Source organism: Panicum virgatum, chromosome 3K, assembly GCF_016808335.1.
Source record: "Panicum virgatum strain AP13 chromosome 3K, P.virgatum_v5, whole genome shotgun sequence".
NCBI lineage: Eukaryota > Viridiplantae > Streptophyta > Magnoliopsida > Poales > Poaceae > Panicum > Panicum virgatum.
Window position 1 is genome coordinate 27,151,185 of NC_053138.1, and position 27,412 is coordinate 27,178,596.

A 27,412-nucleotide genomic window follows, 5' to 3' on the forward strand; every position below is an offset into this window, starting at 1 on the left:
CTTTCACCGTGCCCTGCCACGGGACGAGCTCCCGACGCCGCCCGGCCCCCCGCCGCACCCCGCCTCGGGACGGGTTCCCGGCGCCGCTCGGACCCCCGCCGCAGCACGCTCCCGGTGCCGCCCAGACCTCGCCGCGCGCAGCGCACGACGGAGGGCAAAGACAGCACGGGAGATGGAGCCTCCGCCGGAGCCGCCTGGAGCTGCGCTTTTGTGGCTCCGCGCGCTCCCTCCCACTCCAGTCACCGGGTTTTGCGGGGCTTCATCACTGGAGCCGGAGTCGAAACCAGGCTGGAACACCATTTGGTAGAGCTCCTTGAGAAGCCGGTTTTGGATCCGCTCAAGAAGCGCTCCCAAACAGCCCTGAGTAGCGAGGCTCCGTAGTTGCTGATGCGGAATCAAAGAATGTAGGCATTGAATTTGTATCCCAGGGGTCGCGCCTCGCAGGAATCCCGTACAGAGTTATGATTCTGACCTTTGCAGGTGGATGATCCACAGTGCCACAGTGGTTCCGACAGACAGAGAGTGAACCAACACTTCTACTGGATCGAAGCTAGCGGATTCCTAGCAAACTATTTAGGCCGTGTTTAGTTACAACGCAAAAAAAAATTCGATGGAATCTTACTAATTTAAAGTGCTAAATAAACTCTATTTATAAAACTTTTTGCATGGATGGACTGTAAATCGCGAGACGAATCTAATGAGTCTACTTAATCCAGCAGCAGCGCGTGCGGCAGCAACAGCAACGGCGCGCGCGGCAGCATCGCCGAGTAGCAGCGTGTCGCGACGGTAGGGCGCAGCGGCGGGCGGGGCGGCGGCAGCTGCGCTGAGGAAGGAGGAGGAAGAAGGTTAGAGTTGAAGAAATCTAACGAACGAAATAGTTTGCACGAATTTTAAACACTGGAAAATGGAGAGAAAAATCTCGCCGAAGATGGATAGAATTTCCGGATAGGATTTCCGCTGCCGAACAGGCTGGGTAAAGAGGCCTGATTGACCTTAGGGCCCACGGCCTGCCTGCAATTACTGGCCCGTTCAGAACTTCAGATCCAGTTGCTCCGCCCTCTAACAAAAAATCCCACCTGCTCCGTCCACGAATGAGCATCGGATCGGATCGGACTAGTGTAGGAGTTGGAGTTGGAGACGGCCGCCCGCTCGCCTCTTCCCCCTCCTCCGGCAAGGTCTTCTTCGACCCAACCAAACCCTAATCACCACGAACACGAACGCGAACAAGGAGAGAGCAAGCATCGTCGCCGGCAATCGGGAGGGATGAATTCTCAGTCTTCCCCCGTGGTTCTGCTTCACCTCCGCAGGTTGGATCGCTTCTTCAAGCGCCAGGGCCTCCATAGCATCGCCCATACGTACGAACGCCTGCCTGCCCGCCCCCTCCCCTCCCTCGTGCTTTGATTTCTTCCAGCAAGTTTATTTTTGTCAGCTTGCTGCGATTATTGCGTCACCAGAGCCGTCGGGGTGGGCCGATCCGTAGATTCGAACGGGGGAATTGATTCCTAAATGTTTCTAGATGGATTTTTCAGGCTCGAGAGGGAGTCCATGGTGTACTTCGACGCCGCGCATCTGCAGAAGCTGGTGAAGGATGGGCAGTGGGAAGCCGCCGGAACTTACCTGAAAGGATTCTCGCCCCTCTGGGAGGGGGAGGGCACAACCCAGCACTACACCTCCTTCTTGCACAACGTGCAGCACCGCGCTATGCTTGCTTTCCTCGCCTGCCGCGGTGAGGAAGGTGGCCGCGCCGCCAGCTCGCTTTTCTGGTCCAATGATGATGCCTTCCGCAAAAAGTTCCCCAAGATTGCGGAGCGCACCGATCTGTATCGCTCCATGGCCTCTGCACAAGCCAGGTACCAGTACCTAGCTACCCTAATCTACCAAGCGCTAGCTCAAATTCAAGCGATTTTCCAGGTTGAGTTCTTATGAATTGTGATGGCTCTGATTTGTGCCTGCAGGGCATCCGTGAACTGGGAGGACATAAAGCTCAGAACCTTGGAGGAACTGCAGGAGTTGCTTCATCTTCATCCTGATGTCAAATGCAGCTTACGAATGCGAGAGCTGCAGTGCACACCCACAGCATCAGAAATAACCCCCCTTGGGTACCTCTCTCAGTCTCAACTTCTTTTCCCTTGCCCTGTTCAGCAGGAGGTGTCTCTCTTAGCCCTGTCCAGTCATGCCCTTACACGAATGTCTTCACATTGCCAGTTCGCGGGTGTCTTGGAGGCATCAAAGGAAGAGAGTGGAGCGCAAACCAGCATCTGAACTTGCACGTTTCCTTCTACAGAAGAAGAAGAGGTAGCACATACCAATTAGATCAGCCAACGTATTATCAGAATTTTGAATAGTTGCATTTTTTCGCCATCAGTATGCCTCTGTGTAAATGTACCTTCCGTCATATGCAGGCTTCCCTCCAGTCAGCAGACAAATCAGCCTGGTGACTCAGGTCAGCATTCAGTCCCTTCATATGCTTTTAGTAGATACTTGTGTGATAAATTGGGTACCTTTTAAAAAAGGGTACATACTGGTTACCATACTAGATGTTTTATTTCCGAATCTTCCACAGTTTTCTTCTCGTGAAAGCTTTAGTTTAGACTCTCATGATCAATTATAGCGTTGTTTACTCACTTTTCACGGCTATTATATGGTGTTTTTTTTTAATCTTGTGGTCTACATTTAAATTGGAACCTTTTAGGGCCATACTTCATCTCCTTATGCTTTCTTTCTTTTATCTCATTATTCATAGATTCTTGATTTCGATGCATATAATCTAAGCCCCTGCTATCCTTGTCTTGTCATATGAGTACACAATATTTCATCTACTTTAGAAGTATCATCCTTGGTTTGCAACTGTAACACTATGCTCTACAGGTGTTCCAAGTGCTCCAATGTTGGAGACCATGCTGCCTACATCGGAAAGACCAACTAAAATTATTTCAATAGCTCCAAATATTAACGCAGGTATAATATTTGAACATTCATTGTTTTGCAACAACGAGAATTCATGTGCTCTTTTCTTTAGCACCTGAAAATGAAATAGCCCAAATGTCTGAAACAAGTTACCATAAAGGACATGCTTGTTTCTATGCTGGGCCAGTGATCATGAACCTTACTCATCTCATGTAATTTATGTGTTTGTCTTTGTCAGGTATGAAGCATTCAAGACCTTATGATGCTCATTTTCCCGAAAGTTTTGAGCAAGCTTTTGATTCACGAAAGGGTGCAAAGAGGCTACGGACAACTGGAGAGTTTGCTGAAGTAAGCCGTATCTGATAGCTGCATCTGTAATTTTGAAAACCTCGAATGGATAGGGATACAAGATGCATTCATCTTGTATCTGTAGTTCTATGGTTTCTAGACTTAATATTTTTACTGGTGGGAAACCTGCTCTTTTCTTATTCAATCAGTGTGTTCATCATTATACATGAGTTCTAATTTGGACTTGCCAGCAGGCACCATCATTTGTAATTGAAACTTTCGATAATAATAGGATACTGATATATGATTTCTGGTCTTGTACAGGAAGCAAAGGAGGATGTTTTGGTCCACTGTTCACTCGAAATGAGAAAACCTTTTTTGTTACCATCAGAGGTACTATATATGGACTTTGTAGAGTACGCTTCTATTCTCTTTGGCTTCCATAAATCAGAAAAGAAGCTGTCCCATTAAAAATAATCCTTTCTCAGCAGCCTAACAGGGTTATTAAGTGGTATTCTACCTAGAATGACCTGTTTCTTCTATACATCAGAGAAAAAAGTAGATATAATGTAGATATAGAGTATGTGGGTCGACTAGTAGCTAAAACCGTATATTGACCTGCTTGTTTTTTTCTCGTCTAAACTCATATGATCTTTGTTGAACTGTAACAGAAATTCAATTCGTTTAGTGTTTGAATCAAAAGTTAATTCCCTGCAGTATGAACCATGTGCATTAATAGAGTGATATTCATGGTAATGCGCAACCATAAGCTGCACCAGATTGCCTTCCAGAGTTGGATGATTTGGTGTCTGTTTCGGTTCCTATTATCCACTCATCTCTATTTAGGATCACTTGACAATACTTCTGTCTTGTTTATAGCTGTTTGGGGGCAGCTATGCAGTGAAAAGTAACTTTTATGTTTCCGTGATTGGGGCGTAATCAAAGTTCTTATTTCTTGACTTTACTTCCACAAGCGATTTGCAAGAGTTTAGGGTACGTTTATCTATCATGGCAAAGAAGCCCTTGTCATCTGCAAGTTGGGACTAGTTGTCTGATCCTTACCAACTGTTTTTTTTTTTGAAGAGGACCAACCCAGCTTTTATAGAAAAATCATATAAGGTTCGAAGCTGCTACAACATGTGCATTTAGGTCCAACTGAGGAATTAGAGACAACGTTTACGTCTTCCTGTCATTATTTTGGTGTTGAGTATGATGTTACAGAAAGATTCAGTTGCTGATAGAGGGCTGTCTTTTTTTTTTAATCAATCATTTTCTATTTTGTTGATTGCAAGTACTTTGTTGATTTGACCTCATTTTCAAACTAAAGAGATGTAGGGACTTAACGCCTGCAGAAGTGACTCACAGCCTTAAATCTTCTGTTCCCTTTTCAGACCAGGGATGCATCAGCATGAGTTGTATTGGAGTATTGCCCTGATTGAAGGCAGGGTGGCTGTCAGCGTTGGTTCAGAGCTATATGCGCCGCAATGGCCTGATTTGACCCCAAAGCTCCAAAAGCAGTGTTTCATGTTTGTGCACGCATGCGAGACCTGAATTGGATTAACCCCCCCCCCCTCCTCCTCCTCCTCCTCGAGGGTCACATTAAAAGTTTTTGCAAGCTGTGTAAAACTAGCCTCGGTCGCATCATTAGTCAGTACTGAAGACGTGAGATTAGTTAGTGCAAAACTTTTCTATGGATGGAAACGGGAAGGCAATATAAAAATGGTTATTTGAGATATTCGAATCTGTATCCGTGTGAATATGATCTGCTTCCATCTTAAGAGGCGTTTTTCTGTTTTCTTCCCATCTTCATCTCTCCTGGACCCATCAGGGGAGAAGAGGTAGTCTACTTGCTATCCAGACAACTTGACGCTCGCTAGTTTGATCTGCTTCGCCGGCCTCAAGGAAGGATTTAGAAAGGGTGGAGAAGGGAGTCCAATGGCAAGGAACCATCTATGTTAATCTTGATCCAGTCATCTGGTGGGCAGACCCAAATTGTTGGCCTCGGGCTCTGTTTTGGGTGCGTGACCATCTCCCTCCCATTGTCGGACACACCCTGTAGAGATTTGACTAAGGCTAGCAGGAAATGTTCTGAATCTGTAATACTCGTTGGTCCTGCCTGGTGCGTTATATTGTTATGAACTGACCAGGCACGCCACAGGAGTAATTTGGTCAGGTCTCTCTGACCTGACCTGGACACCATCTTTGAGAGTCTAATTACTCGTAACGTTCAGTAGACTCCTCTAGTCTGAAACAATTCCCATGGCTACTAGTGATCCATGTTTTACTGGTATATTGTGATTACGATTTTGGTCAATTTTTGCACTTGTTGTCTGTAGTCTGTTGAAGATTCTTGGTATATAGTTTCCTCATTTTTTTTCTTATGCCCAGATAGTCATGGGTTGTCTGTAAGCTACAATGCGTACAATTTATACACTTCAATACAAATGGAGTATTCGAATAAGAGGAAATATGTAATAGGTCTGATTTCTAGAGGCATAATAGACAAGTTGTGACTTCGAAACAATTGCAAAAAAACTCGACCTGCAGGGTGTATGACGGCTCCTGGGTATTTGCTAAGAAAAGACCTCTCACGTAGGTTGAGAAAACCTCTGTGCCGTAACCAGTACCGTTGCTCGTGTGAGAGCGGGCCAGGACTACTTTCCATGTGCTTTGCTGTGTAGGCAAATGAGAGAATTTTTTTTAACCTCAGTTTGAAATTCACTCCCACCGAGAGTTGAATCTAGGATCTGAGGCCACCTACCCAGTCCGGCACCTGTTCGCTCGAAACAAATGCAGAGTAGAAGGTTCTCACAATCACGGGAGAAAATGAAACCCATTGGGAGAAATATATATAAATTTTATTGCTTTATTAATTCCCTTTCATACAAATGTAACTCTGTTGATATCCCTTTCTATTTTTGGAAACTAAAAATGATGAAATATGTTGTAAACTGTTTTGACCTTTGGTAGCTAATCTTAATCATTTCCCAGCAATATTGCTTCAGAACATACTTATTTCATATCCTTTGCTATGTTTGTCATGAACTGTTTTTGTGGCCTGCTCCAAATTGCCTTTTGCTCTTCAAAGCTCCCAACAACGGCAGATTGCTTATCATTTGCCAATGAATTTGCCAGATGGTTGTAAAATACTCCATTGTTTAAATTATAAAGTATTTTCAGTTGGTTTGCACTCTTTCTCCTGGACAAAATTTGCCCATCTGTACTTTCGGTTGTGTTGGCAACAATGCTTACTGGCTTTACTTTCACAGAGGGTTCCAAGTTAGATCCTTGGACCATGTAAACTGCACCAAGAACTTCTCCCAGAAATATGTCCTGGAAACGAGAGAATTTACACATAAAATGTGTAAAGGAAAGATTAGAGACTAATCAGACATCAACAATTGAGCATGGGCAAAATAAAGAAATATTGGGCTAGCCGAACGAATTACAGCAAGTTACTAAAGCAGTCATAAGGGGTCATTTACCATGTGATCATACAATTTCTGTTTCCTCTGAAGTTTCTGTAGCAGCGAGATCAAACCATGGACAAACCTTGATTCGGGAGTATGCTGCGTGTGTTGCTCCAAAGCTGCAAGGATACCCTCAAATGAAGCAACCTTTCGTTGCACGGTAAGAGGGATGAGTGTGATATTCAGACTGGATTCTAGGATTGTTTTTGCAGCCAGTGGATCAAGGAACATGTTAAACTCTGCATATCTGTTCGATGGAACCGTGAACACATTTCCCTTGTCATGACCGCTATCTCTGATGTGTCCGCCGACGACATAAACTCTCTGCATACAAGGTTGTGTACAATGAAGATCAATTTTGCATCGACGTTCATTGACCGTTCACAATTTCATTTGAAGTTTTGTACTACTGTAAGGAGGGGGCGGGGGTGCAAAAGGAGCAGACCTCTATCACAGAGCTTGCATCGATGTCAGATAGCGAAATGTTGGCCAGATTGGTGAGAGGTCCACTGGTAAGAACTGTGATCTTCTCACCCGGACCAAGTTGCTTCCTGATTGACTGCCAAACATCATAAGCATGTGGCTGCTGGCGTTCCGGATGATCTAAATTTTCAGACATGTACCTAATAATGGAATGAATGGATGTAAAATGTACTGTGACAATTCTGTATCATTACTGCATTAGCAGACATATGAAGGTGGCTTCGGGAGAGTGATTACCTTCTAGGACTTCTTGGCAGTGACCAAGCCAATCCATACAATGTGTCTGAATCAATAAATCCACCACTGCCATGGGGAATAGCATAAAAAATTTTGCAACCAAGGGTTGGATTGCCCAATGAAGTGGTATTGCCAAGACCGACTGGGACATCATCGCGGCCCATCATATGTAGAACGTCGTAAACGATATCGATGCTCGAGATATTAGCCCAGCCATTGCCACTGACCAAAACTGCCTAAAACAGTTCAGTAAGTTTTGTCAGGCTACAAAAGTGAACCGCATTGATAGTTTCAAATTTGTGCAGTTTGTAAAATACATTTTTCTCACCTTTAGATCAATTACTTCTCTAGGTTCCTTCAAGAGGTATATGAGGGACACAAAATCTCCGGGGCTCATGTCCACGTCAAAAATAACTGCCTTACCCCTGCTTACATTCCTGAAATCTGGCTTGTAGAAAATTTCTCTGTAATGTGGGAACTGTGTACTTATATTGAAACGGCCAGCGTTTTCTGGGAGATTTAGAGCCTGAAAATAAAAAATTGGTCATTGACTCATTGTTGTGCTTGAACTTTGACATTGTGACTTGTGAACTTTGAGCTCAAAAACAAGCTAAGTAAACTTGCTTAGTTACCTCTAGGAAGCTCTTGAAAAATTCCCTATTCAGTGGGCTACTTTTATCGGCGTTCGGCTTCGCTCTCGTTGCGACGTGCACCCTGACTGCTTCTGGACCGGACACTTCCTTAGTGTATCCATCCTAAGAAAAGAATTCAGGCTTCAGAAATCAGAATTTGTCATGTTTGAAAAAACATTTTGCATGCAGTACAATATATTACCTCACATCTTCCTCTGTTGCCTCCCGGCACCAGGCAGAAGGCATCTCTGATCCCAGTCTGAACATGCCCACTGTGAACTCCACCCTCTTGCAGTCCAAACTTCGGAGTAGCACGGCCATCGAAAAAAGGGTTCGAGCCGTCGCGCGCGCCGTACGGTTCGTTGGAGGTTACCACGGTGATGTTCATGTACTCAAGCTCGGCAAACTCATTGACGCCGCCGGCCTCGCCATGGCGCATGCCGGAGAGAGCCACGCCGGCGGCGAAGGAGTCCCACATGTAGTAGCCCTGCAACGCGAGAAAGTATCGGAAGAAGCAGCGTAAGAAATTCATGGAGGAGAGGACCCAAAGTTTTACAACAAGGATCAGAAATGGAGGGGGTCCGATCAGACTTGCCGTGTTGGCATGGCCGCCTGCCGCGCCCGGCGGGATGGCCTTCCGGTACCGACAGCCTCCGGCCGTCGACATTCATTCCCTGCGTGCATGCTGAGCTCAGTCAGAGTGCAGGCTGGCTCGCTGTAATATGAGACGATGATGGCGCCGTGCCATCGTGTCGGCTACCTGGTCGATCAGTGGCAGGTAGCCGCCGACGTCGGGGCGGACGTCGCCGGCGCCGGATATCCCGCGCGGCCCATCATGTAGAGGATGTTGTAGAGGTGGTTGACGGCGTGCCCGGCGTCGCTCCACTCGTTGGCGTTGAAGGTAATGGCCTGTGCTAGTTTGGAATATAATTATATGGTTGGTTTTCTGAAAGTCATAATTTTATTATATGGCCTGTGCAATCATGTTGGATTCTAGTACCTCCATCTTAAAATATAACAACTTTTAGACTTGCGAAAGGGCTACAACAACTTTTAGACTTGCGAAAGGGCTTGTAGCCTAGTGGTTACAAGAGCGAGGATTTGCCGGCTCGGTCTTCGAAGATACTCATAGGGGTGGAGTTTGTGTACGTGTGTTCATAGGGGTGTGAGTGTGCGTGCGTTGTGAGTGTCTGAGTTGTACTGTGTAATCTCAAAAAGGAAAAAAAACTTTTAGGCTTGATCAAAATTAAATATTTTCATCTTTGACCATTAATATCTCCAAAAATAATTACTTTTAAATAGAAAAAGTTATGTATTATGATAGTTGGTTTCATTATAAATAAATTAATATTATTTTTATTTTATAAATCTCTATGGTTGTTTTTACCATCTACAATCAAAGTTTAAATCTTCTTTCAGAAAAAAAATCTAAGTTTAAAAGATTTGACTTGGAGAGAATCTAAAAATAGCTATATTCTGTAACAGAGGTAGTATATTGGCACAAAACACCATTTTTCTTGTTTGGTTATGTGCAGTCAAGTGAACTAGCATTTTTGTAGCTGTCGCCATTGCTCGCCTACTTGACCAGAGCACCTATTCCTCTGCATCAGCGAAACAGTTCCTAAAGATAGTGAGAGACTGAGATCATCAGTTTTCAGGGCCACTTTTTACCCTTACGTTTTCATCCCCTTCTACAGCAGGTTATAATAGGACGTTTATTGAAACAGTAATAACTTGAAGCTGGCAAGTTAGATGTATTTTTTTTCATGAGTTAATCTTTTTGTTACTCAAATGCCCTTCTATCCGGAAGGGTTTGAGTTTGTCAGCCTAAGAAAGAATTTGCTGCTATTTGTCTAGCCATTGGTAAGCCTCTTGATGTATAATAATGTCATACTGGACTACTTGTAATTGTATTGAGGACTATGGACCAGTACTTTACAACACCAAAAGTGGAGTGCGACCGAACGGAAGACACCCAAGCCGAAAGGGAACCGGTTGAAGGCGCCACAGCTATATGTCGCCCGCGCGACAAATCACTGGCCCATCGGCTAAAGGACTTGGTGGAACCGGTTCGTCCAATATTGCTTAGCGTACGAAGCTCACTATCTATTTATTTGTTGATTCTCAATTGTGTAGTGAGCTGTTGCCATCTGCTTTTAGTCCATCAATTGTACACTTGCACTACTACTGTATTACTAATGTTGGTGGACTTATTGCAGCACCTACAGTAGGTTCTCTTTATAGTTTTTTTTCTTTTCTTCTTCTTATTTTATTTCTTTTTTCTTTGCTACTTGCTTTCTTCATATTCTTTCCTTGTTCCAATCTTTCTTCTTTTGTGTTTTTCTTCCTATTTTCTTTTTTATTTTTAGTTACTACTTTAGTGATTATTTTATAGATATTTTCTTGCTTTTCTTATTCTTTATTTTTTTCATTTTTCCAATACCTTTTCCTTATTCTTTTTTCTCACATTTTCTCTATTGTTTCTAATTTTAGATATTTTACACTATATAATATTCATTTAATCTATTTTTTATAGTTCATGTGTTTTTTAAACTATGTGCACAATGGCCAGAGGAATATTAATATTTGATATTTTCTTTTATCTACTTTCGAATACTTTGATTTATTTGATTTCCCTTATTTCTCATATAATAATATTTGAGTTTATTTTTCTATTTCATATCAAATAGATTATCTATTTTACCTATCTTTTTATCTTATTCTTATTTAGTTTACATGCTCCTTTACTTTTTATACATAATTTTATCCATTTGAACTTTTCTAAACATCATAAAAGTTGGTGTGTGTTCATATAGTATTGTTTCCTGTATACAAAATTGTTGTTTCGGAAATTCGTTTCTTCTTAAGGTATAAATATTTATTCCTGAGTTTATATTATTTGTCTTTGTGTAACTAATTTGTTCGCAAAGCTAAATTATTTGTTCGCTTTGTAGATTAAATTTTTCCATGATGTTTACCCATTTGTTCATGATATTCATTTTTTATTTTTTATTCTATATAGTTAAATGTTCGTGATGTGTAATATTTTGTTCATTGCACATTATTAATTGTTCGTTATGTTTAGCTTTTTATTCACAAAAAATAATCATTTCTTCACATTCTTAAACTACTTGTTCCCAGTAGTTGAAATTAATTATTTAGTTTTGAAGATCTTGTCATAACAAAGACAATGGTGCAATTCAAATTTATGATAAGAAGATAATGACAAAATCCTAAATTTAATTTAGATGCACAGTTCAATAGTTATATCTTTTTCATTTTGGATTTTTTATATGCATGTGCAGAGCCTCTCTCCTATTTAACTGACAACATGCATGCACCAGAATTTTGTTTGTGATGTTCAGTAGTATACTATTATTTGTTCGTTGGGTTTACTATTTTTGTTTGCAAAGAGAGATGTATTTGTTCGTAATGGTTCATACGTTCGACCTTTATAAAAAAAAAGTTTAAAAAATAAAATTATTCAAATATAGTCAAGTGTGATCTTGTTCTGAAAATCTTGATGCAAGAAATACAATGGTGAATTTAATTTAGACATTGGTTCTGGGATTTATTGATTTTTTTCATTTCAAAGTTGTGTTGCATGTGGGTGATGTTATTGTTTGTCTTTTTCTGCATGCATGCGTATTCTATTTTCCTCTTCATGCTATATAATAATAAATATTGGACCGTATCTAACAAGCCAATTTAGCAATTGTGTACGCAAACAATCAAATTTATTAAGTTGAAAAGCGGCCCACACACGCGCTACGTCTTCAACTGACGTTAGTTTATCCTGTCGCGTTCAGTGATACACAGCCGCGCCCGGCTGAAGGAGGGAAACGATCGGCCTGGGCGCGAATGCCAAAAAGAAAGAAAAAGAAAAATGGGCCGGGCCGGGCCGGGCCGGGCCGAAATGTAATAAGCTGGCAAGTTGTGAGCGAGCGGTCGAGCAAGGTGGCTTCAATGCCAGCCTGGCACGGGAGCCGATCGTTGCCTAAACCCCCGCCCCCCTCTATAGAGATTTAATCCCCCCCCCCCCCCCCCCCCCCTTCTTCTGCTGCTCTCTCGCTTCTCACCCAAGCCGCAATTCCCCTCATCCCGATTCCCCATTCATCTATCCCCTCAGAGACGGCGGCAGTGCTTCGGATGGCGGACGGGAGAGGCGCAGGCGGTGGCGCTGGCGGTGGCGCAGGCGGAGGCGGTAGAGGCAGGGGCGCCTCTCCCTCTCGTCGCGATCACGCGGCCCTCGGCGACGCCGAGCTCGCCGACTACGCGTGCGCTTTTCTACGTTTCTATTTCCTTCCTGATGGTTAATCATGTCATGAGATCGTCCATAGTGTGCCCCGTTATGCTCGAGAATCACACCACATATCGCGGCATCATGCTTGCTTATGAATGCGGTGGTGTACACCTGGTTACTCCTGCAGGATTATACGGAACGATCGATTGCCAGTTAGGGTTTGTTTTTCCGAGATTTTATTTACTCGCATAACCATGGATTATTGGCTTTTGTACTGAAATAAGTTCCGCCATGGATTGGCTTTCGTTCTGAAACTGAAACAAGTCTCGCTGAAGGATTGGATTTCGTTTTGAAACAAGTATCACATTGGATTTCTCTACTCAATAGATAATGTGAGTGGCATATTTCTGGCTTTCTGAGGATTTTATTCCAGTATTAATTTATGGGACCTGGATATGTTGATCTTCACAATTAGTTGGAACGTTTGTTCACTGAACATGAACACTTGGGGTCACGGCTATTACAATCACTGATTTCATTGCCAGTACATGATCCATTATGTTATTTTCTCATGCATTTTGCCTGTTGATGTTGTTTCATCTTACATTAGATTTACCTGTGCCTGCACTGTCTTTTCCTTTAAACGAAATTGTGCCTTCACTGTCAGTTGACGCACACAATCATATCTGGTGTTAATCTATAGGCAGAGGAGAGAAATGCAGGTGTTCCTTTTATTCGGGTGTAGCATATAATGTATACGGTTGCAAGGGCCCTTATAATACTAGTTTGACCACATCTGTGACTGGGCGACCAGCTTCTATGACTATGATGGACAGTAATATTTGGATGATCTTCTGTGTGCATTAGGGATCAAAATAATAGGAAACTACAGTGTAACAATCATGCATAAACTAATCTGATGCAAGAGACTGCAGTTTATGTATTGTGTGGCTTTGAGCTTATACGGCAAAGCGCCTTTTGTTATTGCCCAGTTCATTTTATTAAGCTATGACATGTGCCACAGGTTACTCAATTGGCATGTGTACAGTTCGTGCAGTATTTCTACCAGTACATGATCGTTTACCTGTTATGTGCAGGCATATGCCCACATTTGCTGGATTTGACAATAGTGAAGCATATCAAGGGGAGTTTGAAGACCAGGAGTTCTTATCTATGTAAGTATGTGCCAGAAAACAAATAAGCATTTTCAACATTGCTCCAGCTACATTTGCTCCAACTAATAATGAATTATGCCTGGGCCTGCCTTTGGTTTGTTAGCTTATTCTAAATTTCCTTCTAACTAGTATAAACTAACTCAAAATAAGTCAATTCGAATGAAGTTCAGTACATATGCATGATACATAGACTTGGCTCAACAGATAGCTCTTGAACAGTAGTAATACTGTGATTTCTGTTTCTGTAAGTCCAAGGAGTGCCTAAATGTTGCATGCATAAATGCTTCTATATTATTCAACATTTCCTTCTGCATAGCATGCCCCTTCGTGGAATTATATTTTTAAAAACAATGTACATACAGTCTACTATCAGAACAAGAGTGCCCTTCTCTGATGCAAGAATTGTTTGGACAAGTAACCGGAGAGCCAGCTGCCCCAACACAGAATGATACTGCAGCTGCAGGGTGAGCACTCGAAATCTGTTTCTTTTTCCCCTTCCAGTTGCACGCATTAAGTTTTAATCGACTCTGCGATGGATGTCTATGGCGTGTTTCTTTCTTGCTGATCCTGGTCTGTTTGCATGCTTGACACTGGCATGCATGCAGCTGCAATAGCTTTCCAAATGAGTGGCCTTAGCCCGTCATGTAGCCCAGTAAGGCGAGGACTGGTATGACTGCAATGTGGATTGGATCATGAAGAACCAAATCCATTACAAACTCCCCACTAAATTGTTTACATGAAGTGTGTACCAGTATGTGACATAACTTCTAAATGGGACTCTTTTGCAGTTAGTGGTTTTATGAATTGCCTTTTCAGATAGAGATGAAAGGATTTTATATCCAACTGCCTCATGGTTAGTTTTTTATTGGTTTAAACTTTGTACTTTGTAGAGCCCTCGTAGAGGATGCTGCTTTTAATGCTGAGGTGATTGACGATTATGAGTCATTGCTGGATTTCAATAGCATATAAGTTTTCTCTGATTTCTACAGCACATAAGATCAGCAATGTTTGCAAGTGTTATTGCACGATCATTACCACATTTTTGGATCTACATATTGTTGGCATGTCACTTTCTCTAGTTCCAGTACTATTCAAGTTAAATTCTCCATCCTTTCTATTACAAAGGAGTAACATGAATGAATAACTAGTGTTTTATATGCTAATGAATGTCAATGCTCTGTAATCGACATCTGAACTGTCCAATATGCATGGAGTCATGGACTAAATTGATGGCCTATTTAAGCTGGATTAGACAATTTGGAACCTGCCAATCAAAAGGGCATGGTTCAGGGCGAACAAAGTGTGAATAGAGTGACACCTGTGATAGATGGAGTGACTTTTTTATTTCACTGGCATTTTAGCTAAACCGAACCACATATATTTGCACAATTTACAATGGCACGATATGAAAATGCATCAATATAGCATATATGTGTGCTTTAGAAGGGACTTGTTATTGCTCGATTTGAATAAATGTGATGACATCCCCTTAATTGGTTCACCCATGCTCAACGCCTTTGTTTCACCAGTGGATTGATAGTTTTGTTTTGGCCTGATTCATGATTAATGTTTTTTCTGCTGCGAACTTTGTATTTTATAGGGACTCAGCTGAGAATATAGTCACTGCACCAATTACTTCAGAAATTTATGCTGAAATAACTGAGAATGAGTCCACTCTGCCCAATATCATGTAAGTTCAGTATGTGTATAAGTCATACATGTTATTACTTCTTTTGGACATTGTTGTTTTGTAAACTGCTACCTGATGAATGTTGTACTGATGTACTTTGTAGTGCACCGGAAGAGGATGCTTCTACTGAACTTCATGCTGTGAACTTCCATGCTATAAGGGGCTCTGACCGTGAGGAAACGATTGTTATGGTGCCAATGAACATGTAAGTTCAGTTATGTGCAGGATTACTGCTGCATCCATGCTATGATATTCGTGGATAATCAGGAATTTACCTGCTGTGGTACTGGTACTCAATTTTAGTTCTTTGGTCTATTTAGAACAGGTGTGTGAAGTAGTGCCCTTACTAGTGTCGTTTGTTCTGAATAGTAGCGGTCCTACCATTGTTAGACGAAATCAGGTGATGCTAAATTGGAGCGAGGATGCTAGATTGGGTTGAGTATTGTGTGAAATGAGGTGATGCATGTGACAAAAAAGAGTAACATTTCCATTTGAATATTGCAGGATTGTAGTGGATCAGGATCAGGAGAATGAAGGAAATGCCAGTGATCTGGATTCTTATCTGCGTACTGAGAAGTGGGAGCGCGCACTGCGGCTTCTGGATCACATGGTAGCCAATGGTGAAGCTGATAATGGCGCTGTCGAAGCAGGTGCGCCCGAGCGAAATATCTACAAGGCCCATCCGGAGCTCGTCTTGTGGCTTAGAGGGCAGATCTTGTTGGAATAAACACGCCATGCATGGATGTGTTGCTGGTGTGTGTGTGTTGGCGCCATGCAGTTGAGCTGCTGTGCCAATCGGAGTCCAGGTCTTGGGGCAGAACGGATGCATGGTTGTTGCGTCCAGGCTGCAGTATCCTAGGAGGAGGTTAGGAGCAGAGGGAGGCGCCGGTTAGCACGGGAGGTGGCCGAGTCGTCGGGAACGAGCATGCAGGACATTGAGGGTAGGATCGTGCGAATCTTGGCGAGATGGCCGGGCTGGGAGTTCGTGGCTCCTATGTGTGTGTCCCCTGGCTGATAAATAGCCTCTGTACTCCACCATTTTCTTTTGTCGAGCCGAGTGGAATAAGAGAAGCCAACATACAGGCCGTTCAGCGGCCGGGGCGTTCGTCGCCATGTCTCATGTTCCTGTGATCGTCCGTCGATCCTCGGTTCCAACAATTGGTATCAAGAGCAAGGTTAGGTCGTCAGGAGATACGTTCCCCTCGTCGGAGGTGTGCTGGTGGTGGCCGGCACGAGCCGGCGTTCATGGCGGCGGTTGGCGCAAGCCGGAGTTCGCCGGCGGCCTGATGGCGTTGTCCGGTTGCGGAGCGACGAGGTTAATTGCCGGGCCGTGTGTCGGCCTTTGCGTGGTCGCCGGTGGAGGCGCTCGACAGCGGATCGTGTGTCGATCTTGCCGGGCAAGATGTGCTCCGCGGCGTGTGCGTCGCACCGGGGCCGAAGAAGATGGCGTGCTGCTCCGCGGCGTTCGTCGCCAGGGGTAGGGCGTTTGTCGCCCGGACCGTGCGGCAGTCTGCAAGTCATGGCGCTTGGCTCCATCGCAAGTAATTGTGTGGCACTCATGGCGCTGATGAGGAGGAGGCGTCAACCAGTTCGCGTTCGTGCGCGGCGTGTGTCGCCGGCGTACATGGAGCTCGGCGTGTGTCGCTGAGGACGAAGATGGTGGCTGCAGTGCATATGGTGCTGTCCATGGCCACAAGTTGCTGGTGGAGAAAAAGCTCGGCGTGTGTCGCCGGAGAAGATGATGAAGGCCATCGGGTGCTCGGTTCGCGTCGAGGGTGGAGGCCGTGGCGGCGACGGCAAGCGTGCAGCGTTCGCCGGAGATGGACATGCAGAGGTGGCCCGTGGCCGCGTCATGTCAGGAGGGCGTAGCGGCGGCTGTGGCGATGAAGACGACGGCAGCTGCAGCAACTCCGGCAATGACATGTCGTGTTTAGGGGGAGTTTGTTGGAATAAACACGCCATGCATGGATGTGTTGCTGGTGTGTGTGTTGTGTGTGTTGGCGCCATGCAGTTGAGCTACTGTGGACTCGGAGTCCAGGTCTTGGGGCAGAACGGATGTATGGTTGTTGCGTCCAGGCTGCAGTATCCTAGGAGGAGGTTAGGAGCAGAGGGAGGCGCCGGTTAGCACGGGAGGTGGCCGAGTCGTCCGGAACGAGCATGCAGGACGTTGAGGGTAGGATCGTGCGATTCTTGGCGAGATGGCCGGGCTGGGAGTTCGTGGCTCCTATGTGTGTGTCCCCTGGCTGATAAATAGCCTCTGTACTCCACCGTTTCCTTTTGCCGAGCCGAGTGGAATAAGAGAAGCCAACATACAGGCCGTTCGGCGGTTGGGGCGTTCGTCGCCATGTCTCGTGTTTCTGTGATCTGTGATCGTCCGTCGATCCTCCGTTCCAACAAATCTATATTGACATGAGGAAGCTAGGGTGCACAGCAGCCGCAGATTCGTACTACCACAATTACATTGCAGCTGTTTATCCTGATGGCGTAAGCACAGGCAGTTCTTTTGCAGACCGCACCATATTGCCTAGCTTGCAGAAGATTGAGAGGACCGGGTCGCCTCTGAGGTGAGCATGCCTATCTATCTCATGCTAAAGAATTGATTATTTGTGCCAGCCAGAATCTTTACTGTTCACTTGCGTTCCACTTGATATGCTGCAGAGGAAGCAAGGCGTTCGCGGATGGCAATGAGACGCGCCAGTGTGTGGAGGACTACGTGAAAGTGTACTTTCCTTGCTACCGGTGAGGCTTAATTATTAACTACAATCAGAACCAGTCTAAAGGAGTTGATTGTGCTGATCAAATCTACCTGATGCATGCAGTCCCCAGCTCGGGGAGAGAGACAGCAGGGTATGGGAGTTCGGGAGAAAAGAGGGCAGTACCGTGCGCTGCTTGCTGTGCTACAAGGAATACCGCGGAATCAATCTGACGAAGCTGCAGCAGCACCTCGAGGGGCTTGGGCATGGGAAGCAGGGGAAATGCCCGGCGGTATCCATCTATGTAACTCAGAGGCTGGAGCAAATATTGGCGGCAGAGGCTGGCTCCAGGAGAAGGGGGCCACGGGCAGTAGTTCCCCCTCCTCTCCATCTTCCTCCTCCTCCTCCCCCACCGCCGGATGCAGCAGAAGATGCTGCGGCTCCTTCTTCGAGTTCCATACCGTAGCGCCAGGGACTGCTAAACTCGATCCTGTTGCAAACACACGCCTGCTGATGTGGTCGATCACTGTATCTCTTACAGCGTACCTCTCTTACACCTAGTCAGTTTTCACAGCACAGGCCCAGGCACATGCATGTCACCGGGTGGTGCTACCTACGCTACAATGTGTTTAGCTTGCTTTCAGTAAAACTAACTAGATGGTGAAAACGTGATGTTGCTTTCTGTGCCTGTGCTGTGTGAAGAGGCTTGACATGCCCCATACACATGCTTCTTTTTAGTTAGCATGTACTATATCTCATGCATCTGAACCGACTGTATGCGCGGCTTATGGTCTGGAATCTGGCTTGCCGTGACCTCATTTTCGTACCAACAGACATTTGCTACAGGAATGATGGATAACACAAACAGACCTCATCTTCAGACTACAGTGCAGTCTAGGCTGGTCATCAAATCGAATCCTGATGAGCGAGTGCTTTCGGTTCCACTTCCACATAACCTGATCGATAAATAGATCAGACTGTATACTGCACGAAGTGAATTTTGGCATCAGCAATTCAGCATCAGTGCCAGCGGACCACACCAAACCAAGGCAAGCAGCAGGTCATTTGTTCCGCCCTAATCCTAGCATTACCTTATCCTAATCCCGTTCCAAATTTACCCGTTGCTTGCCTATGCTCGGTCATTTGTTCCGCCATGGCGGAGACCGATTATGATAGGGTAATGCTAGGATTAGGGAATCGGACGCGCAGAAAAAATAGAATGCTCTCCGGCCCATATTGCAAGAGTCAATTACTAATGTTGCAATTATTATTTCTTTATGTACATGGTGCATGTTGCATGTGTAACAATCCAAAATTTAGAGTTCAAATAAAAAAAATTTCTTACACATGGCCCCCACCTGTCATATTATCATCCTCCCTCTCCCATACTCCTCCCTGTGCCGCACAGTGCACAGTAATGGCGGCCGACGCCTCCCGAAGCTCCCGCCGTTGTGCATTGCCGTCGTGGAGGGCGATCCCGTTTTCCCGGCCGTCGGGCGTCGCTAAGTCGACCACGCCCCTCTTCCCGAGCTCGCCACCTGCCTCACTTCCCTCTGCGACTCGTCATCCTCCTCTCCTCCTCCTTCGGTTCGCCATGAACGGCTCGTGAAACAGCTCGCGCTCGCCGGCCCAATTCGCAAGCTCTTCTCCATGGATCCCAAATCCACTTCACCCGAAGCTCGTCTACCTTCCTAGCTTCCTCCTCGACCCCTCCTTAGCGAGCCCCATCGACCAAGTTGCCGGTAATCGGAGATTTCCCCGGCCGCCAGCCATTAAAGCCGCCGAGCTCCACCTCAACGCCGAAAACCCACCTCCGGTCCCCGTTTTCTTCGCCCAGCAGCTCAAATCGACCCTAGGTGAGGCACTGATGCTCGTGCTCTCCGCGTTCCTTCGCGTTCGCATTGTTTTCGCGCTCGTTCTCCACCGTGCCGCCGCCGTTTCCCTACGCCGCCGCCGCCGTACGCCGCGAGCCGCGCCTGCACCACCCCGCGCCACGCTTGCGCGCGCACCAGAGCCGCCCGAGCCCGCTGATGCTCGCACCGCGCCGCCCCGCCGCCGCCTGGCCCCGCCGCCGCCGGGACGAGCACGCCGCTGCCTCCCCTGCTTTGCGCCACCGCTAGGGTTCGCCGGCGCCGGTCGCCCCGCCGCCTGGGGGCGCGTGCGTGGGCCCCACCGCGCTGCTGCTGCCGCGCCGCCGCCGCGGGCCGCTCGGCCCTGCGCCTGGCGCGCCGCCGCACGCCGCGGCGTGCGCTGCCGGGCTGGGCGGACCGCCCTCCCACTGACCAGTGGGGCCCGCTGGTCAGTGGAGGGAATTTAGGGGGGGATTTCTTTATTTTGTGTTTAATTTCAGCTGTAGATTATAAAATCCATATAAAATCAAAGAAAAATGTGAAAAATATGAAATATATTTTGTTGGATTTGTTGGAGTAAGACCTATGGAGGAAAAATATCCACAGTGGCAAAATGACCTTTTTACCCCTGCAAAAATTTAGATTGTGTTTAGTCTTGCTTAATTAGTTTCTATAGATCTGTTAATCTAAAAATTATGAAATTTTTGCAGTAGCTTGCTTTAAGTATGAGTGGTTCACTGTAAAATTTTCATGATCATAATGCATAGTTTAGTACATGTTTATAAAATGTACCTAGCTAGTATATTTGCATAGGGATAAATAATATCTTTATATATAAGATTCTTTAGAAATCATGAGAAGTAATTTAATAAATGTCTTTGCAAGTCTTGTTCTGTTGATATTAAATGGTGCTCTAGTTTGATACTTAGGTAGATTAGTTGTTCCTAGCACTTAGGGTTTAAGTTAATTATCACCCTACCTACGTCATTTTATGTAAATTGTTAATTTGTTTAATATTTATCTTCTCATTACAAAGTCAAGTTGGCATTTACTCATTGTCTCATATGCATACATATAGAATCCGCAACTGAGGAAGTCGTGTACGAGGTGGTCGCGGAGCCGCAGGAGTAGACGGAGCCAGCCCCACAAGAGTTTCGTGACGACCCGGCCCAAGGCCCAGTGGACACTAGCACTGAGCAGCAGCCCGCAGGCAAGCCCCGGAGCATAACCTACTATTTTAACTTATGAAATGTTATATATATTTACTTAATTATGCATTAAGTTTCTAGGCGTTGGATGAAACCCTAGTTGCATGATTCCTAGGTTTCATTGGTCGGAATACTAGTATGTGTGTGTCGTTATCCTTGCCATGCTAAAAATAGGATTCGTTAGAAGTCGAGTAATTCCTGTTACTCGCGAGATATAGGTTGTCTTTATGATTTGATTATGGAATATTGGAATATGGAGGAAAGGAAATGAATTGGAGACTGGGCGGAACTGTCTAGCCCCGTCTGTGTCGGTTAAGGACCGTACCGTTGTCGGCCCTACTGATCATGTTTGATTTGTACTAACCGCATACCGGGAGTAGGAGGTAGTCGAAACCTGTAAGCCGAGTACTGCCTCACCTCGAAAGTACAGGACTCCATCTCACCTCCTGGGGTAGTCGAGTAGTCGCGGAGAAATGGGGTTGCATATGTTTACTTTTGGTGGTCTCACGTTGAGCTCGGCTGACCATATGATGGTGGGGCGGTCCTGTAGTTCGAGGCGGGGAGGGGAATGGTTGGTTTGTATTGTCCGACGGGGCAAATACATGCCGTGTTGGTTAGGTCCACCTTGCAAGGTTAAATCGGATCGATTCGCCGTCAGTCGCTCTCGGACATGAGCACCTTGATCTCCGAGTCACATCGTAGTAAGAACATGAAAGGGAATGAAATGATCAGTATAGTTGTACCTAATCAATTGTTTTCCACACTGAATGGTGTAGATTTGCAAACCGTAGAAAATAGGTACTCATTCCTAATCTTGAGCTAAAATATTGAAAGTAAGGACTCACTCTTAATTGCTTTTCCGCAAAACAACCCACAGCCAAAAAGCCATGCATGTCTAGATAGTGGGCTATGTATACCCATAGTCGGGTAAGTCTTGCGGAGTATTAGTATACTCAGGGTTGTGGCTCAAACTATTTCAGGTCAGGATGCGATAGACTTCTGCCCTTGTTGTGCTAAGTTCATCCAGCTTGGCGCGGATGGTTGGGAGGTGGCCGGACCAGATGCTTAGTCCTTGCTAGTTACCAAATCACACACCCGTGGGCTGAGTGTGTGATTCGGGACTGCACTTCATGTATTATAGACGTCAGGTTTCCTATATCGGACTTTGTTTTAAAATAAAGTTGCTCTTGTATATTATTTATGTACTTAAACCCGGTTTGTAGAACTTAATGTACTCTACTCGGTATTGTAATCGTATTTATATGTACTCGTTATGTTTGTACTGCCTGCGCTCACCTTCGCGTGGGACTACTGGTGTTTGTTTCGATCGGAATGTCAGTTTCGAAAGGATTGTCAAATTAAACCGTTAAGCCAAATGTGCCTGATGTGTTCAAATGATGGCCATTTAGCTTAATTTTGAGTTTTAATTTGGCGGTTCTGTCACAGCTGGTATTAGAGCCGAAATACACCAGAGGTGGTATGGATGTGACTTTTTTCTAGATTTTTAAAATTAAAAACGAATTTCTGGGGTATAAAGAAAATCGTTTCAGTCGTGTTTTATGATTATGCATAATACCATTCATTGCATTATAAGAGTGGGTTAGCGAGTTATTTGTGTTGTGAATTTTTGTTGGAAGTTTGAAATTACAAGAATTTTGTTTTTCTAGAGTGCTGTCAATGTTTACAGTTTTATAAGTTATGAGTTTGTATTTTCTTTTGGGAACGTTCCTTACCGCTGTCGGCGTTTTTCGCAGATGGCGGCCTTGTCGGACTTCCACTTTGACGAGGACGGGTGGGTGCGTTCCACTTGTCTTCACCGTGAGGGCCTTCCCGTGCTGCTATGGGAGGTGCTCCAGGAGTTTGGCCACACTGAGCCTCCCCAGTACTACGGTCGCGTGTCCTCCGAGGGGGGCATCTCTGGTTGGGAGGCCCACCTGCGAGTTCCGGCACGCCTCGGTGTCTTTCCGTCGGACCCTTGGGAGGTGCACACTGAGGGTGCTGAGATTTTGAGCGTCTGGGATCGTGCAGCTGCGATGGCCATTACCCAGTTTTGTGAGCAGGAGCCTATCTTTGCGAGTTACTCTACTTCAACGGTTGGTTTTCCTATCAGAGTGACTTCTGAGTACTCGAGGCAGCGGATTTCTCTTCTGTTGGACCCTACTCTTCCAGGCCACGTCCCAGCTTTGGCCAGGATCGCCCGCTACGCCGCCGGTATGTTGGGTGTGTGCGACCAGTTTAGGAGCGAGAACACACTCTACCGGCAGGTACTCCGGACAGCTCACACCACAGCACAGGAGCAGACTCAGCAGATCTTAGGACAGAGCCAGCAGCTCGCAGAGCAGAGTCAGCAGGTAGTGTGGCTGGCACAACAGTTCTTAGAGCAGGAGCAGAGTAGTTGAGCAGGCTCAGCAGATTGCGGAGCAGTCACAGCAGCTAGAGGAGCAGTCACAGCAGCTAGCGGAGCAGACACAGCAGCTAGCGGAGCAGGCTCAGCAGATTGAGGAGTTGACTGAGCAGGTGGACGACCAGGAGGCTCTTGTTGACCACTTACAGGATGCGCTTCAGGTTGCACTAGGGAACGTGCACCAGTTGCAGCTTCAGCAGCAGCAGGCTGCAGCCCCACCTGAGCCACCACCTCAGGTGTCAGGTGTTGAGTCAGGAGTTGGGCCTCAGGAGATGTCTGATGTGGAGAGTTCGGTCGGTCAGAACGACGTCCCACCTCAGGCAGGGTCCACGGCCATTTTAGTGAACGAGCAGAACGTGGCACGCCTGCAGGAGGAGCTACGTGCGCGTGGGATCGAGGTTGAGCGCGTCTTCGAGTACTAGCCGCCGCGTTGAGTAGCTAGACTTTGGATGTAGGAAGGGCTAACAGAGTATTGTAGCTTGGTAGATGTCTTAGGGACAACTAGATCTCGTAGTATGACTAGAATAACTCTGATGTAAGATAGGAATGTGATTTGTATATGTTTGGACTGAGTTTGTAGGTGTGTAATCCCATTGTAAAATTTCATCTTAGTGTTTGACTTATGTTATTCCCGAGGTGTAAAATCTAAAAAATTTCGTAGCATCGAAGTTTAGTACGTAAAAAAATTGTGAAGACGATCCATGCAGTAAATGCGAGTTATACGAAAGTTGTAGAGTATTTTGATAGCTACTCGCTTGCAAAAGTTATGAATTTTTGGACGTATAGTTTGGGAGATACTGTCAAATCTATACTGCGAAGATTTGTGATTTTGAGATTTAGTTCGGGCCTATTTTGTATTTACTAGTTGATGCAAAAATGGTTGTACCTCCCTTATGCATGATCCAGTTATTCTTGTTGCAATTGTGGGGCATAAAAGTGGTGATACAAATATTGAGTTATTTAATCAGTGTTCTAAATTCAGCATTTTTCATGAATTGAATATTAGTTGCTATCATGATTATTTAATTTAATCAGATATTGGGACTAATCGATTCATGATTAATTGCAGAATGCCGATCACCAATAATGATTCCTCTGCGCCCAATGGTGATAATGCTTTGCCACCGCCTCCCAATTTGGTTGAGGCAATCGCGGCCATGTTGACTGGGCGTGATGAACAGACGGAACTGCTCCGTCAGCTCGTTCATCAAGGTGCTGCACCGCGACATGGAAATCATAATCATCACCAGCCGCTTGTCCCTGGGTATCAGGAGTTCCTGGGTACTCAGCCACCGCTTTTCCATAAGGCGTATGAGCCACTGGAGGCTGACAGTTGGCTCCGGACCATCGAGTCCAAGTTCACTCTGTATGAGTATAATGACAATGACAAGGCATCATTTGCAGCTCAGCAACTCAGAGGTCCTGCACGTACGTGGTGGGATAATCACATAGCTATGTTCCCTGCTGGCACTCGGTTTTCTTGGAATGAGTTCAAGGAAACTTTCAGGGCACATCATATCCCTGCAGGGGTTATTCGAAGGAAGCTCAATGAGTTCTTGGCTCTGAAACAGGGCAATAATACTGTGACACAATACGCTCAAGCTTTCAACACCTTGTCTCAATATGCTGGATATCATGTAGAAACAGATGAAAAGAAACAAGCGTGCTTCAAGCAGGGGCTTAGTAGCAATCTCCAGGAACGCTTGATTATGTTCAAATTCAACACTTTTAGTGAGCTGGTCAATGGGGCTATCACTCAAGAGGACGCCCGTATAGCTCACCAATCAGAGAAAAAGAGGAAGGCACCAATGGGTGTGTCTTCTAGTCAGGCTAATCAGAGGTTTCGTCTAATTCAAGCCGGACCCCCTCGGGCGCCTTATCAGCATCGGTCGGTGTACCGACCAGTACAGTATTAGACCACATATCGGCCTCCACAACAGCAGTCAGGTTATAGGCCAACAAAGCACCAGACGGGGTATAGACCTCCTCAGTACCCACAGCCTCAAGGGGTAGCCAGATATCCGGTGCCTCAGCAGAATGTGCAGAAGACGTGGGTGCAGCCACAGCGTGTACGCCCTAATTTCCCTCCCTGTTACAACTGTGGTCAAGTTGGTCATTTTGCACGTGAATGCCGTATGCCACCTAAACAAGTTCAGGGTTCTAATCAGCACAATCAAAAGCCGAAAGTGTCTCATTTCAAGCCAGGACGTGTGCACTATACCACACTAGAGGATGTCTCTGAGGGAGCTCAAGTGATGGCGGGTACGTTTTCAGTTCATAATCACCCTGTTACCATATTATTTGATTCGGGTGCATCACACACATTTATTAGTAAAGAGTGTGCTATGAGACTTGGGTTGGAGATAGAAAACATGGCAATACCATACAATATTCAATCACCTGGGGGGCAAATAATTACCAAGCAAGTTGCCAGACGAGTGCCTCTACAGTTGAAAGGAAAATTTTTTTACCACATCTCTTATAGTTCTCCCAACCCAAAAGGTTGATATTATACTGGGTATGAACTGGATGGGAGATCAAGGGGTTCTTTTATACCCTACTTCACAATATGTGCATATTGATTCTCCTCTGTATGGTTCTATGATTTTGAATCTAATGGACCATATATCTTCAACACCTACGGTGAATCAGGTTGAGGCCAAAAGTCTTCAATACCAGTGGTGTGTGAATACCCGGATGTTTTTCCGGATGACTTACCAGGCATGCCACCTGACCGTAAGATAGAGTTTGCCATTGAATTGCAACCGGGAACGGCACCAATTTCCAGAAGACCTTATCGTATGCCACCCAATGAGTTTGGAGAGCTAAAGAAGCAATTGCAGGAGTTACTTGATAAGGGTTATGTCCGTCCTAGCACTTCACCTTGGGGCTGTCCAACGCTCTTTGTTAAAAAGAAAGATGAAAGCCTCAGGTTGTGCGTGGACTATCGGCCTTTGAATGCTGTCACTATCAAAAACAAATATCCACTCCCCCGAATTGATATTTTGTTTGATCAGTTAGTCGGGGCCAAGGTATTTTCCAAAATTGATCTTCGATCGGGCTATCATCAAATAAAAATTAGGCCCGAAGATATCCCAAAGACGGCTTTCTCCACACGATATGGGCTTTATGAATATCTCGTTATGTCATTTGGGTTGACGAATGTCCCGGCTCACTCTATGTATCGCATGAACTCGGTGTTTATGCCCGAATTGGATAAATTTGTCGTGGTTTTCATTGACGACATTCTTATATATTCTAAGAATGAAAAAGAACATGCTGAGCATCTTCGCATTGTTCTCCAGCGTCTTCGGGAACACAAGTTGTATGCCAAATTCACCAAGTGTGAGTTTTGGCTAAAGGAGGTTCCATTCCTGGGTCATGTCATATCAGAGAATGGAATTTCTGTCGACCCTAGTAAAATCCAAGATGTTGTGAATTGGGAAGCACCTACATCTGTCCCGGAAATTCGGAGTTTTCTTGGGCTAGCAGGATATTACCGGCGGTTTGTTCCGGATTTTGCAAAAATTGCTAAGCCCATGACTGAGTTGCTCAAGAAAGGGGTGAAATTTAATTGGAATGATAAATGTGATCAGGCTTTTCTGACCCTGAGGAAACTTTTGACATCTGCCCCTGTTTTAGCCCGACCTGATATTACTCGACCCTTTGAGGTATATTGTGATGCATCAGGTACGGGTTTAGGTTGTGTCCTCATGCAAGACTGTCGAGTAATTGCTTATGCTTCCAGAGCACTCCGGCGACATGAGGAAAATTATGCCACTCATGATTTAGAGCTAGCAGCAGTGGTTCATGCTTTGAAGATCTGGCGTCATTATCTTCTGGGCAATCCTGTTCATATATATACGGACTATAAAAGTCTCAAGTATATTTTCACCCAGAATGAGCTAAATCTACGCCAAAGGCGATGGTTGGAATTGATTAAGGATTATGATTTGGAGATTCATTATCACCCGGGTAAGGCCAATGTTGTTGCAGATGCTTTAAGCCGTAAGGCTCAGTGCAACTGCCTGTCTATTGTGCCTTTCAATGAAATCCTTTGTTATGAACTGGAAAAATTAAATTTGGAGATCATCACACACGGCAGTCTTGATAATTTGGTCCTTTCATCTAC

The 27,412-nt window shown here is 45.3% G+C and overlaps 3 protein-coding genes across 6 annotated transcripts; 2 read left to right on the top strand and 1 right to left on the bottom strand.

Annotated features, from left to right (window-relative positions):
- Nucleotides 1-1,045: 1,045 nt before the first annotated feature.
- Nucleotides 1,046-4,973, top strand: LOC120698742. 3 transcript variants are annotated; one of them, XM_039982457.1, is made up of 9 exons: nt 1,046-1,355; nt 1,530-1,850; nt 1,956-2,099; nt 2,206-2,295; nt 2,403-2,443; nt 2,869-2,958; nt 3,146-3,255; nt 3,520-3,588; nt 4,587-4,973. In XM_039982457.1, the coding sequence occupies exons 1-9, from the start codon at nt 1,264-1,266 to the stop codon at nt 4,605-4,607; spliced, it is 978 nt and encodes a 325-aa protein (XP_039838391.1). In that variant the 5' UTR covers nt 1,046-1,263; the 3' UTR covers nt 4,608-4,973. The 3 variants fall into 3 exon arrangements, with proteins under 3 accessions (XP_039838391.1, XP_039838392.1, XP_039838393.1); XM_039982458.1 differs by having other exon boundaries at nt 1,077-1,355; nt 2,206-2,290; nt 2,401-2,443; nt 4,587-4,938; XM_039982459.1 differs by lacking the exon at nt 3,146-3,255 and having other exon boundaries at nt 1,077-1,355.
- A 1,051-nt stretch (nt 4,974-6,024) lies between these two features.
- LOC120698741 lies at nt 6,025-8,633 on the bottom strand. The gene is made up of 8 exons (XM_039982456.1): nt 8,613-8,633; nt 8,220-8,504; nt 8,018-8,140; nt 7,714-7,911; nt 7,386-7,621; nt 7,111-7,288; nt 6,681-6,989; nt 6,025-6,528 (listed from the first exon to the last, which is right to left on the bottom strand). Exons 2-8 carry the CDS (start codon nt 8,493-8,495, stop codon nt 6,208-6,210), a joined length of 1,641 nt encoding a protein of 546 aa, XP_039838390.1. The 5' UTR covers nt 8,496-8,504; nt 8,613-8,633; the 3' UTR covers nt 6,025-6,207.
- Nucleotides 8,634-12,092: 3,459 nt separating this feature from the next.
- LOC120698743 lies at nt 12,093-16,328 on the top strand. Of its 2 annotated transcripts, none has more exons than XM_039982460.1 (6): nt 12,093-12,294; nt 13,358-13,435; nt 13,798-13,899; nt 15,036-15,125; nt 15,229-15,330; nt 15,630-16,328. In XM_039982460.1, exons 1-6 carry the CDS (start codon nt 12,167-12,169, stop codon nt 15,850-15,852), a joined length of 723 nt encoding a protein of 240 aa, XP_039838394.1. In that variant the 5' UTR covers nt 12,093-12,166; the 3' UTR covers nt 15,853-16,328. The 2 variants fall into 2 exon arrangements, with proteins under 2 accessions (XP_039838394.1, XP_039838395.1); XM_039982461.1 differs by having other exon boundaries at nt 12,212-12,652; nt 15,630-16,324.
- Nucleotides 16,329-27,412: the final 11,084 nt, after the last annotated feature.

Excerpts from the sequence above, each read along its gene's own strand:
- LOC120698743 (XM_039982460.1), top strand. The coding sequence starts at position 12,167 with ATGGCGGACGGGAGAGGCGCAGGCGGTGGCGCTGGCGGTGGCGCAGGC. Across the intron at positions 12,295-13,357 it reads GCCGAGCTCGCCGACTACGC|GCATATGCCCACATTTGCTG; the intron begins GTGCGCTTTTCT and ends TGTTATGTGCAG. Across the intron at positions 15,331-15,629 it reads GTTATGGTGCCAATGAACAT|GATTGTAGTGGATCAGGATC; the intron begins GTAAGTTCAGTT and ends TGAATATTGCAG.
- LOC120698741 (XM_039982456.1), bottom strand. The coding sequence starts at position 8,495 with ATGTGGGACTCCTTCGCCGCCGGCGTGGCTCTCTCCGGCATGCGCCAT. Across the intron at positions 7,289-7,385 it reads CTGCCAAGAAGTCCTAGAAG|GTACATGTCTGAAAATTTAG; the intron begins GTAATCACTCTC and ends TTCCATTATTAG. Across the intron at positions 6,990-7,110 it reads ATGCAAGCTCTGTGATAGAG|AGAGTTTATGTCGTCGGCGG; the intron begins GTCTGCTCCTTT and ends CCTTGTATGCAG.
- LOC120698742 (XM_039982457.1), top strand. The coding sequence starts at position 1,264 with ATGAATTCTCAGTCTTCCCCCGTGGTTCTGCTTCACCTCCGCAGGTTG. Across the intron at positions 1,356-1,529 it reads CTCCATAGCATCGCCCATAC|GCTCGAGAGGGAGTCCATGG; the intron begins GTACGAACGCCT and ends TGGATTTTTCAG. Across the intron at positions 3,589-4,586 it reads CTTTTTTGTTACCATCAGAG|ACCAGGGATGCATCAGCATG; the intron begins GTACTATATATG and ends TTCCCTTTTCAG.